The 13,757-nt window shown below is 49.2% G+C and overlaps 1 protein-coding gene across 6 annotated transcripts in view; it reads right to left on the bottom strand.

Moving 5' to 3' along the window:
• The window catches only part of LOC126529766 (DNA-binding protein P3A2-like), a 169,667-nt gene that overhangs the window by 21,478 nt on the left and 134,432 nt on the right, over positions 1-13,757 (bottom strand). For all 6 annotated transcript variants that reach the window (XM_050177275.3, XM_055070003.2, XM_055070004.2 and 3 more), the window contains one exon: positions 8,999-9,154. In XM_050177275.3, coding sequence (XP_050033232.1) covers positions 8,999-9,154 — 156 coding nt within the window. The remainder of the gene's footprint in view (positions 1-8,998; positions 9,155-13,757) is intronic.

Genomic DNA, 13,757 nt, shown 5'->3' on the forward strand with positions numbered 1-13,757 from the left:
TCAGGTTAACCACCAGTTGGAAATATGCCAAACTCGGTACAAACTGAGTCTGATGATATGCTAAATATTAGTCAAGTGACTAGCGGTTGTCCCAAGTTTATGATGGCCGTAAGTATAGGCGGTGAAATAGTGCCCATAGAAGTCGACTCAGGAGCAGCTAGATCGATTATCAGTGAAAACACATTCAGCAGACTGAAAGTGGCAAGGCACATAAAGCTTGAAGAATCGGACACCAAGCTCGTAACTTGGACTAAGGAAGGATTGGACGTCATCGGAAAAGCCACACTTCCAGTCAAATTCAAAGAACAAGACTTCCAGCTGCCGATACTCGTACGAAACGAAGGTAGCACGCTTTTGGGTCGTGATTGGTTCAAGGTCTCGAACATTAATGTCACTGGGCTTCACAGCATCGAACAAAATGCAGAAGCCCTTATCAAAAATTTTCCGGATGTTTTTGACGAAACATTTCCAGGCGCTGCTCTGCCACCACTGCACATCGAGCTGAAGGAGGATGCCCAGCCCAAGTTTTTAAAATGCCGCAGCATTCCGTTCGCGCTCCAGGATGACGTCATCACAGAACTGGAAAAACTGGAATGTCAAGGTGTTCTGCAACCGACGCAGTAGTCAGAATGGGCCACCCCTGTGGTCATCGTCCGTAAAAAGGATGGGTCATTAAGAATATGCGGTGACTATCGAAGTACAGTACACAAAGCGGTAAGGAACAACGTTTATCCTCTACCTACTAGCAAGGAACTTTTCGCAAAGTTGGGGAAAGGCCGTATTTTTTCTAAAATTGACTTGACGCAAGCTTACCAGCAACTTGCAGTTGATGACGCTACAGCAGAAGTGCTCACGATAAATACAGTAAAGGGCCTGTACAACGTGCGACTAGCACCCGGATTATTTCAAAGAGCAATTGATAGAGTGCTTGCAGGTCTATGCCAGGTAGCGGCATACCTCGACGACATCCTTGTGGCCAGCGAAACAGCAGAGGACCACCACGAAGTCCTCATGGCGGTTTCTCAACCGACTGTCAAAAGCAGGACTGCGTATACAAGGCGACAAGTGTCAGTTCTTCAAAGAGAGCCTGGAGTACTTGGGACACCGGATAGACGCAACCGGCATCTACCCGTCAAAGGCTAAAGTCAAGGCGATTGACAAAGCACCTGCATCAAAGAACAAGAAGGAGCTCCAAGCTTTTTTAGGTACGGTGAATTTCTACAATCGCCTCCTAAAGGGTCGGTCTGAAGTTGCAGAAGTGCTCTACCGCCTACTGGACAGCGACAGTATGTGGAAATGGGGTGAAGAGCAGCAACTAGCTTTCGAAAAACTAAAGACGTTGCTGACATCTGAGTCACTTTTAGTGCATTTCAACCCTGATGCACCCTTAATTCTGTCTTGTGATGCATCACCCGTGGGTGTGGGAGCTGTATTAGCTCATCGCGATGCTCAAGGACGCTAGCAACCTATTGCTTATGCGTCAAGAGCACTAAGGCGGAACGTAATTACGCCCAGATTGACCGCGAGGCTCTAGCTATTGTCTATGGCATCCGTCAATTCCATCAGTACCTCTGTGGGCGAGAATTTCGCATCTTGACAGATCATAAGCCACTACTCGGTATCTTTCAACGAGACAAGCAGATTCCCGTTGTTTTGTCACCGCGCATATTGCGATGGTCTTTGTTGTTATCTGCTTACGAATACAAACTGGAGTATAGAAGGACTCAAGATCATGCAAACGCTGACTGTCTAAGCAGGCTACCGATACCCGGTGACAGGAGGGACATCGAGCCTCCTGGCGACGTCCTTTTGTTGGAAGCAGTGGAGTTACCCTCCTGTGAGCGCAGCAGATGTCGCATCAGCCACTATGCATGATCCTTGCCTGTCGCGGGTAAAGAAATGGGTCGCAACTGGCTGGCCAGAACAAGGTGTGCCCCCAGAATATGCTGCCTATCAGGTGAGGCGCGGAGAGCTGTCTTTTCACTGTGACTGCCTTCTTTGGGGTAATAGGGTCATTCTGCCAGAAGAACTGAGAGAAAATGCCCTCGCCATTCTGCATGCAAATCATCCTGGCATAACAGCCATGAAAGCTCTGGCAAGGTCATATGTGTGGTGGCCGAAGATCGATGCCCAGGTTGAAGATTTCGTGCGTCATTGCAAACTCTGTCATAAGAACAGGCAAAGCGAACCTAAACCCCTGTGCATTTTTGGACGAAACCCAAAAGCCCGTGGAGCATAATTCACATAGATTTTGCAGGGCCGGTTAAGGGCGTTTTCTTTCTTGTTGTCGTGGCCGCGCTATCAAACTGGGCCGAGATCGAGATAATGCCATCGCTTCACTCCTCAGCTGTGATCGAAAAACTGCGAATGTTTGCTTCATACGGATTGCCGGAGTTGGTTGTTTCTGATAACAGTACAGCCTTTCTGCAATCTTTCTTGAACAGAAATGGTGTGCGCTACATGTACACAGTGCCATACCATCCTGCAAGCAACGGAAGGGCTGAACGCATGGTTCGCGAGCTAAAGTGTGCGCTCCGAAAGCAGAGCCAGGGCACAGTGGCGTGTAAAGTTTCTCGTTTTTTTATTCAAGCAGCACTCCATGCCCCACTCGGAAACCGGGAAGACGCCAGCAGAACTCATGCTGGGCAGGAGCTTCCGCTCTGTCTTGCTGAGACTGCACCCTGATGCAAAAGGCCCTGGATGTACCAAGCCGCCATCCTCGAGGGAGTTTCTACAAGGTGACCCTGTGTATGTGCGGAACTTCTCTAGTGGTCCGAAGTGGCTGGTCGCATGGATACTGGGTCGCTTGGGCCACGTCATGTACAAAGTACAGACTTCCGATGGTTCAGTACACCGACGTCATCGCAACCACGTGCGGAGAGCATGGGATGCTGATTCGATAGTCTCTCACGCTAATCCCAGCTTCAAGCTTCCAGCGACTGAAACTGCAGTGCAGAGATCGCCTAGTCCAGAAGTTCCGCAAGCAAGCCGTAGGTCTACTCGTGTATGTCGCCCAGTGCTTCGTTATGGCACCGACTACTAGGTGGGAAGGGATGTGATAACGGAGCGACGTGACTGAGTTGGCTATCTTGTGCGCATGTCTTGCGTGTTTAAACCCATCGAACGTGTGCCGATAAGCGATGCACTGTGCCTGCATAAACCCTTGTTTTTTGTGCAATAAAGGAATCTTGCAAAAGCTGCTGCTGCGCCCACATCGGTTATTACAGTGTCGATTTGTGCAATCCGTGCCGCACTGTCTGTGAACGCATGGGCGTGCGGACGCGCGCAAGCTTGTGCTGATGCTGATCAGCTCGCACTTCCAAGCTGAAGTGGCAGGCGGCTTGTTTACATGGGAGCTAGCAGCCAGAAAACGTATACCATCGTCTGCAGCAGGAAATGGTGGCGCGTTTCTGTTTATCACCTATTAAAAGCGTGCAATATGCTTCTGACAGCACCACGTATGCGCTCTGAAACAGATAGACAAAGATGCGGCGATAGCAGTGAATGCGGCGTGCTATAACCTTAGAGAAGATTTGCTAGTACAGTAAAACCTTGTTAAACCGTAACCGCTTAAGGGGCGACGCAGGTATCTAAATCTGAAAAAATGCAAAAACAATGCAAATTTTCAGAAATTGCGATTTTGAAGTCATCATTGTCCAAAGTATTACCCCACAAACTATTATTGCTCAATTCCTTCTCGAAGTATTAAAAAATGGCAATTTGCAAGCGTCAGTGGGCTGGAATTGAAGGCCCAGCTCGAAAATTTGCCCTAATTTCAAGCCGCCAAAGCTCCGAATCATGCAGGGCGATCACCGCTAGCTTGGCCTCGTTTGAAAGCTGGTTTCCCGTACTTTATTCTGGCGCCTTTCAACACGACGAAAGCGTTCTGTGAGCGATGGCATCGGCGACGTTTTCGAAGAGTGAAATTCGGAAAGAGCGACACTGATTGGGCGAAGTGCGCGCTTCTCCGAGGCACAGCTCTCCGATTGGCCCTGGCGTGCGCCTCCACTCCTCCCCGGCTGGCGCGGTCGCATGCTGACGGCATGGTGCCTTCGCGTTGTCTGCATGTGCCCGAGGCTTCTCTTTGTTGTGCAGTGTTGTGCGCCCCACTGCTTCTTTTTGTGTGATTCATGTAAGCATTTTCATCATTAATTCACTCCCTTTTAGCTCGTACTTTCGTTACGTTTATTAACCAGGCTGCCATGCGTTCGTGTTTTCGTCCCGTTATTCTGATGGGGCAGGACTCGCGTTTGAAATCAAGCATGGGGAAAGGGGTCGGCAAAAGGAGACGTGCTCGGAACAAGAAAACTGCATCGTCGAAAACAACTACGGCAGCTTCGCTATCATTGCAAGCCACAGTACCATCTATCGACGCCGCTGCGCTGGGCTCACCGGGAACGGCCACTTCGGTGTTATCGCAAGCCGCAGTACCGCGGTCCCCCGGGGCTGCTGCGCTGAACTCATCCAGATCATCAAGTTTGGTGTTACCGCAAGCTGTCGTACCACGGATCGACGCCGCTGTTCCAAGCTCCTCGAGAACTTCGGTGTTGCCGCAAGCCATGGCACTGCGGGTCGACACGGCTGCTTCAAGCTCCTCGACACCGTCAACTTCGGCATTGCTGGTGGGCGCAGTTGGACCAAGCTCGCGTGCACAGTGCATCGACACGTTGTTTTACAAGGAGGCTGAGTGTGCGGAGTGTGAAGAACGTGCAGACAACATGAAGTCTTCCTTGACAAAAAAGTGTGCAACTTCGCATCGGCGCGGTGAGTGACGACGACGATCGCGGCACGGAGTACATCATTGTGGACATGATTGTTTTGCAGACGCTTTTCACGTCCAGAACGTGCAGCAAGTGTGGGATGGCTACTCTCGAGCTCAAAAAGTGCAATGAGAAACAGTACGGCCTAGCGGTGAGGCTACTGCTCACATGCTCAAGTTGCGATTTCGCGGAGCGGCACTTTTCGTCGCCACGAGTCACCGGAGCATCAAACATCACGTACATTGAGGTCAACCTCAGGGCAATGAAAGGCATACAAAGCATAGAAAAAGGAGTGACTGCCCTCGCAGGTTTTTGTGCCACCCTGAACGTCCCCCACAAGACCTTCAGGGGACACATGGAAACCATGGTGCGAGCTTGCCAGGCAGCAGCTACAGCCACAGAAGCAGCAAGCGTGGAAGTAGTCAGAACCCTCTACAAAGACTTCCTCAACCCTGTAAGAAACGTGGACCTCATTTTTGATGGCACCTGGAAAACCCGTGGCCGCAATTCTAACATAGCTGTGGGGTGCATTATTGAACTTTACACTGGCCTGGTGCTGGACCATGTTGTCCTTTCTCGGTATTGCCATGGCTGCGAAGGAGCACCTGACCCCGACGACGTTGACTGGGCTATGACCCACAAGTGTCAAAAAAACACTGACTGCAATGCCGGACGGAAGGAGGCGGAAGCAGCACTGATCCTGTTCAGGCAGTCTCTGCAGAAAAATGGGCTGCGCTACACAACGATTCTGTCTGATGGCGATCGCCGCACTTTTCATGCACTGACTCAAGACAGCATCTACGGATACTTGGACATTGAAAAAAAAAAAAAGAAGAAAAGACTGAACCATGTCCATAAGCAAATGGGGACAGCCCTTCGCACCTTGGTGGAGAAGAAAAAAGCCCAAGGAGAGCCTCTTGGTGGGAAGTGGAGACTTACCCAGGATAAAATAAAAAAAGATAAACTATTATGGGTATGCTCCGAGGAGCCACAGGCATGACGTTCCTGCAATGCAGAAGGCAGTGCAGACCACACTGTTGCACATGACTTCAATGGATGACTCCCCTGATCACAGTCATTGTCCTGAAGGTGCTTCTGGTACTCCTGGTGCTTCTTCAACCGTGCCCTGGCCAACCAAGAGGAGTCACCACCGCATAAAAACCCTCTGCCAAGGTTTATTCGCAATGCACTAGAGCCAGTCTTTGCAAGGCTAGGTGACCAGGCCCTCTTAGAGTGCTGCAGTGATGGCATGACACAAAATGCCATTGAGTGCCTGCACTCTGTGGTCTGGACCCAAAGCTCCAAAAACAGACACGACTCATTGCTGGCTGTGGAAAGGGGTGTTGCTAAAGCAGTGTCACGCTACAATCGGGGAATGACACAAACCAGCAAGGCGGTTGCAGTGCAGCTTGGCTACAGTCCTGGCGGCTCCCTCCTTCGAAGGAGCCTTGAAAAGGGCAAACAAATGTTTTAAGAGACTGAAGAGATGAAGACGAGAATGGCCAAGAAGCACAAGCCTGACAGGACGCAAGACTACTCCCCAGGTCTTGTGTGAACTGGTGAGAGCATTCAAAAATTTGAACGTGACTTTCTGGGCGTTTTTTTTCGTCAAGTGCCTTTGCCTTATGAAATGTTTGATCAAGTTTCCATGAATTGATTTCAGTAAATTTGGTGTTCTTATGCTCAGCAACACCCGGACAACATGTTATAGCCCAAAGGTTTCCCATTTGTTCAATAGACAAAAGAGCTAGTGGCAGTATAACATTAAATGCAATTTTCTCAGCTTTCTTTTTTTCGTCAAGTGTTTTTGCCTTACGAAAGTTTTGAAGATGTTTACATCAACTGATTTCAGTGAACTAGGTATCATTTTTTTAGCAATATCTCGACTATGTTCTAAAGCTTTCCATTTTTTCTTAAACCTGATGGATTATTAATTAGATCAAATGTAGGCTAATTACTGCCACATTGTTTTTCTTCCCAACTTTGGTATTTATTTGTGATAATCACAATTACTTTATTGGTATTTGCTTAGCTTTAGGATATGCAGTGGGCCTTTGGAAATGTCTACATATTCCTAAATACACTTCATTTTAATGAGAAATTATTAAAAAGGTCCGTAAGAAATGACCTAATTAAGAGTATTGTATTCTGTCATACCTTTTCTTCCAAGTGAGATATTTTAAATCTAAACACATATTTGAAATCAGCATTCTACAACATATTTCCACACAAAATTTACGCAACGTATGTCAAAAAATAAAAATAAAGTTTTCAGGACTCTGTTAGGACTCCGTAGTTTCGTTTTAAAAGTAGTAAAGTCTAATCCCCGACTTAGCAGCCATTGAACATAATGTGTTTTGTATCCGCATAAACCATACCAGCTTATTGCGTATGTATTGGTTAACACGTAGTGTTTCCAATTTTCATCATGGAATCACGGCAATGTGTCGTCCCCATTGGGAGGCCCGGCAGAACAACAAGCCTTAGAGAACAGAAAAATGGCCTCCAAGCGCCCTGTGCGGTTGCGTGTGAAGCCACAACATCATTTCGGCACCGTGCCAAAGAACGTTGTGGAGTTGTGGTGTCGTGCAAGCTAGGACTCGCGTCGTGCCAGCGTTGGTCATGCTGAAGCTAGGATAAAGAACACCGGGTGCTCAGCATAGAAGAAAAAGTGGACATTGTTCGTGCTATCGAACGTGGCACGAAGAATTCAGCGCTGGCACAAAATGCTTAGGTGAGAGTCCGAGAAGTCCGCGCGCGATGTCCATGATCACCGAGTCGGAGACTCCCTATGCGCGAAAGGCTTAGCCGCATGTCCGAGGCTACCGCGCGTGAATCCTGGTCGCGAAGTCCGCGTCGCTGATGCTCGGAATGCTTAGCCACGAGTCTGAACCTTCACAAGCGTAGGGATAGGCCACGCTACTGCGATGTCCGCGTAGCGCCCGTTTTGACACGTCGAGATTACGGCGAGTGGAGACGTCCAGACTTGTGAGGTGCAAAGAGCCGAGCAGACGACGCGAGCGCCGGACCAATGGCTAACCGCGCTGGAGTCACGTGGCGGGCGTGGCCAATCGTAGACTCTGGCACGACCTTCAATCATTTGCTTTTTGTGTGCTTCTTTCTGTATGGAGGAGATCGCTGAAGTGGCAAACTTGACGACGAAGAGAAATGCGCGTTCCAACGAGACCAAGATAGCGGCGCTCGGTCGCGCCGTTCCGGAGATATTGTGGCTTGAAAAACGCTGTTCTTTCTTGATTTCCGCGAGATTTCTCGCCACCTTGGCTGCTAAAACGAATCTTTAGAGCACTTATAAGTGGTTTACAGTGATGATATTTGGGTATCAGATAGAAAAAGGGTTATAGAAACTGAAAATGTTATTTTCAATAAATAGATTTTTTGGCAATTTTTCGCGATGCGATAGCCGCGTCCCCCTTAAGGCTGCTGTCGTCGCTGCTAGGCTACCGCGCCATCAAATGAAAATAACGGACGTTTGCTGTGCGAAGTGAATAAATACTGCATGTTCTTGCCGTTTCGTTGCACTCTCTCTCAGTTCCGCTTTTGACAGGTAAGTGGATGATCTCATGCTATTCTGGTTAAACAGTACTACCGCTGAGTACATATTTTTTCGAGCTCCAGTCAACTAAGGTTTAATGAGGTTTCACTATACCGGAATAAGAAACTGAGTGCAAACTGGCGTGTTCACGTGAGGCAGGTGGGCAAGTATTGTGGTGAAGCTGATGCGGCAGGTGGCTTGTTTGTATGGGAGCTAGCGGCCGAAAAGTGTATACGATCAGAGTTTGCAGCAGGGAATTGCGGTGCATTTGCGAGTTGTCAGGTTGTTGTTGTTGCAAGTTGTCAGGTTGAAATGTTCAGCAACTGTTTTGGGAAGTTTCTTGGTTGTATTGAAACCTTTATTTCACTGATATTCTAACTTATAGTGCAGTTGAATCTCGGTATGACGAGTCGCATACAACAAAAATACCTTTGGTATATTGAACTTTCATTACATACTGCTGTTGGCAATGAACATTTTAGCTTTACTTCGTTGCGCCCTATAATTTATCCAGCTTCAACTGTGTATGATAAAAAAAAGAGTACCTTCAGACAGGCTTTCTATGGAAGCGGCAACTAACAAGGCAGATTACACTTGAATGGGCATCTATGCCAAGCGCTAACACCCACCGAGCAGCCCCGACAGAGCGTCGTGTGCGTGCACCCACTGCCCAGCAGCCACTCACCGTGCTCACGGTGCGGACCTGAGCCTGCGTGCCATCTGGAAGCGTGAGCAGTGCACTTCCAGGGTCCACGTGGATGATGGAGACCGTGCCGTCAGGGTTGTTGATGGTCTGCACCATCGTGGGCGTGTAGTGCGCAAGCGGGCTGGTGTACAGAGTCTGCAACACAACACAGCAGGGATAAGTGTACCTTTTTGTCACAGTGCCTGCGGTTGCTCCGTGCTACTCTGCCAAACATCAAAATGAGGACTTGACTGCAAAATGACCCAAGGATAACCAGGATGAAGAAGCACGAGTTCGGCCATGAAAGAAGCTGGAGTGAGGCCACCTGGGCTATAATCCTAATTCCTTCACTGGCCACTGTTTCCCGAGAAGCACGTCATAGGCAGAAACTGTGAATGTCAAACCAGTCAGACAGCAATGTTGGTGTGCTTTGGTCAGACTGTGCCACAACACCTGGCTCAACAAAACAGCATACCAAACCGCCTACAGTCGATTTCCTTTAATTCGACCCTGACAAGATCAACGAAACTGATTAAATTACCCAGGGGGTCGAATTAAGCAAGAGGCAGAAAAATATGGCAAAGCGGACTGCTGATGCATTTGGCAGCATTTGCTCATTTTAACACACCCCCAAATTCAATGCGCAGTCACTTTATATGTGTTCAAAGTAGAAAACTAACGTAGAAATGACATTTAAGTTCCTAAAACAAACAGAAACCTAATGCGTACCTAATTTTTTAGCAAGAAATATGCAGCAAGCCTGTGATTCTGGCATTAAGAAAAAGATGAAGATAGCGAACTTCACCTTTACAGGATAGAAATTCCTTTAGCCCTGATGTTCAACACCAGTCCATTCTGCGCTTGGTATTCCGCATCAATCACAGCTGCCAATGCGCAACGCGTGCAATTCTCCGGAAGAGGCAAAAAAAGAAAAAAAAAAAAGGTGATGCAATTTGTTGCTGCTAGCTCAGCATGTAAAATGACTTATCTCTTGAATGGTATTTTGCACTTGATGACGGGAAGTTGTGCATTGTCACTACTCTCCGCTCAATAACTCTCAGCAACTCTCCGCGGTCTCAATAACTATCTCAGTTGCTATCTTGACGATGCTGGCTAAGCTGGCTCTGGCAATAGGCTGTTGAGAATGTGCATTTTATACTGAATCCAATTGCACTGTGCAGGCAATTTTACATATTTGTAGGCCCTGGCATGCTTGGCCCTTAAAACACAAGCTCGTATCAGGCTGCATGTTGAAGAGCAGAACCACCTGTCAACATAAACCCTTTGAGGGTCAATTTTTTTTGCCAAATGTGGCCCCCCAAGGTCGAAGTTCTTTTTTTATTGCAGGGTGGCCATAATCTGACAAAAAAATATTTCCCATAGGTAAACATGCATTGTTCATTCATGAATACAGATGGCTTTCATAAATACTTATACTAATAATAAAAGAGTAGATACAGGAAAAGCTAATTAAATCACACCTCATAAATCTCCACAGAGCCCTATGTATTGAAACGGTTGTAATTTGAGCGCTAATTCGGTCCGCCACGAATCATTCGAACTGCGTGCCACCATGGCCAACTCGGAGTCTTTGTCGCATTTAAGCAACAGATGGCGCAACATACCCATCACCATCATCGTCACGCGTTTTTAGGGAGCAGCACTTGCATTTATTCGCAAATGCTCCGAAACTAATGAATTGGTGACACTCTGTTGTACTGAACAGCAATGAGGTTTGTGGGGATGTGTGACTCTCACGCGTCCCCAGATATCTTGTTTTCCGGCATAGCTCCTGCGGTGCGGCTTCGCAGCGTGGCCTGCGTAATGCCCGCGGCGGTCGATGTGGTTGGGGCGCAGTGGGAAAGATGGCGCGAGTGTTGCGCTGCTAACGCCGCCTCACGGCAGGGTTACTTGGGGGCGCAGGGGAGACCAGGCTGCCTCTTGGGTTCGGGACAGCGAGCAGCGCGGACATGCCGTGTCGCGCGTGCGCCGACCCATGCTTCCGCGAGACCGTCTCGCGTGGCCGCCTTCGAACGCGCCACCGTTCGTGTGACCGTACGCGCGAACGACCAGGCGTTGGGATCTTGCATGGGGTGAACATATTCGCTCGCTATCCGGTCGCCGTGAGTCGGACTTCTAGATTTGTCGCGCGCCCATTGGCATGTTTTGTGGACAGCGACTCGGCTAGCAGGCATTGATCTATGAAAGGTGCAATAAAAGCCCTTGTGATTGTTTGCTCTACTGTGTTGTCGTTCCTTTGTCCCAAGAGCACGGGAGGAGAACCCCATATCTGGCTGCCCAACATGGGACTCTTGGGGCATCGGACGATAGTTTTAACAGTTTTGCTTCGTTCGACACCTTTGTTTGAACCGAAGCGTAGGGCTAGAGCGGATTTTGATCGCTAGCGTTGGTGGCGTGCTTTCTTGAGCGAGGCGACGGTGGCTGTAGTGTGTTTGAACATGTCAACATGCTAAGCCTTTTTGCAAGTGTTTTGGGGTTCTCCTCCCGTGCTCTTGGGACAAAGGAACGACAACACAGTAGAGCAAACAATCACAAGGGCATTTATTGCACCTTTCATAGATCAATGCCTGCTAGTGAGTTGCTATCCACAAAACATACCGATGGGCGCGCGACAAATCTAGAAGTCCGACTCACCGCGACCGGATAGCGAGCGAATATGTTCGCCCCATGCTGGATCCGAACGCCTGGTCGTTCGCGCGTACGGTCACGCGAACGGGGGCGCATTTGAAGGCGGCCACGCGAGACGGTCTCGCGGAAGCATGGGGCGGTGCACGCGCGGCACGGCACGTCCGCGCTGCTCGCTGTCTCGAACCCAAGAGGCAGCCTGTTCTCCCCTGCACCCCCAAGTAACCCTGCCGTGAGGCGGCGTTAGCAGCGCAACACTCACGCCATCTCTCGCACTGCGCCCCAACCACATCGACCGCCGCAGGCATTACGCAGGCCACGTGGCGAAGCTGCACCGCAGGAGCTATGCCGGAAAACAAGATATCTGGGGACGCGTGAGAGTCACGCATCCCCACAGGTTTTCAGTTTAATAGTGGGCCTGTGTTTTCCAGCAATCTTGTATTTATTGGATATAAAGTTTTGTTTTCCAGTTTTTATTTTTCCAAAAGACAGAAGCGTCTACCCAACTTTACGGCAGGCCAATCTGTGCGATAGACGAAAGGACCGCGCATCACGTGATTCGATCACTGCTCCATGTGTAGCTGGTGTTTATGGTAAAGAGCAGGTCCTGTCCGTGCTGTTTCATTCAGGTTCAGCGTGATTTGCCACCTGTCAAAGATTCGAAATCTGGAGGGTGACGGAGAGTTTGTGTATGCTCCCCCACTGCCCACCTCCTTCTCCTTTTTTCACCTGCCTTCCGAAAAAATGGAACCGAGTCGTGATCCTTTCTCATTATATTATGGGGTTTTATGTGCCAAAGCCGCTTTCTGATTAGGAGGCACACCGTAGTGAAGGACTCCGGAGATTTCGACCACCTGGGGTTCTTTAACGTGCACCTAAATCTAAATACACAGGTGCTTTCGCATTTCACCCCCATCGAAATGCGGCCACCGTGGCCGGGATTCGATCCCGCGACCTCGTGCTCAGCAGCCCAACACCATAGCCACTGAGCAACAACGGCGGGTTGTCATGACCTTTTCGCGCCCGCCGTGTAAATATAAACCTATTATTGTGACGGGTCACTTGAAGCTACAAAAAGAAACCGATGTGCTTCTACAAACGGTGTCGAGAACGAGAGGCCAGTGTAGGGTCTGTTGCAAAGATGGCAGCAGTAAACAAATAACTTTGTTGCCAATCTGTGCACTCGATTTTGTTTGCAAAGCAGTTTGTTGGCTTTACGAGTGTCACGCAACTACTGCAAACAGATATGGGTTGATTCCGCACCAAACTGTAACTTTAATCGCCGCCACCAAATGAAGCAACGCTACTTGGCCCAATGGCCTAGGCAGTATAGCCGCGACGAAAACTCGCTGCTGGCCAAATGTTCGTAGGGTTGGCTCATCAGGGAAAAGTTCGATTGACGGCTCTTGAAGCAGTGTGGAGTTCATTGCCGCATATCCAACACCGTCTGCATGCCTATCGGCGGGCTAATCGGCCCGACCTTCGCACCTTGCGAAATATGCACTGCTTTTGTTGCTGTTCTCTCTGTAATGTTAATTTTGGTCGATTCTGTCGACCAGAACAAACCTTGCACTGACAGAAGCGGCACTGGCTGATGTGGCGGTGTTTGGGCACTGTGCACGTGATCGCACACGCAATGACGAAGACTGCTACCATGTCAGCTGGGGCACGCTATGCTCTCGTTTTGCACCGGAAACAAAGTGAAATGCTCACTTGGGCAGCATCGAGCACGAGAGGCTCCACGGGGCACGTCATGCGTGGCACTGTGCTGGTCTCTCCCTCACGTGTATCAGATATCCGAAAAACCAAACAGTAGACATTCGATTCGTGAGTCGAATCATTTGAACGTGCATTATTCGATTCGATTTGGTGACATTCGAGTATTTGCACACCCCCAATACCCATCCCGACTCTTCAGAGAGTCGGCCTAAGAGCAGAGTAACTGCTACAATGCTCGACAGTGACGGTCCCAAAGGAAGGGCAGACGAACCACCTTCTCGGGCGTCAGCTCAGTGGGGAGCGTGTTCAACAGAAAGGAGCTGTCAGGGTCACAGAGGGAGAATCCTGTTTGTAGGTAGGCATTTGGTGAGCTCCGGTAGCGCGGCCACGCCAT

Source organism: Dermacentor andersoni, chromosome 9 (assembly GCF_023375885.2).
Source record: "Dermacentor andersoni chromosome 9, qqDerAnde1_hic_scaffold, whole genome shotgun sequence".
In the NCBI taxonomy this organism is placed as follows: domain Eukaryota; kingdom Metazoa; phylum Arthropoda; class Arachnida; order Ixodida; family Ixodidae; genus Dermacentor; species Dermacentor andersoni.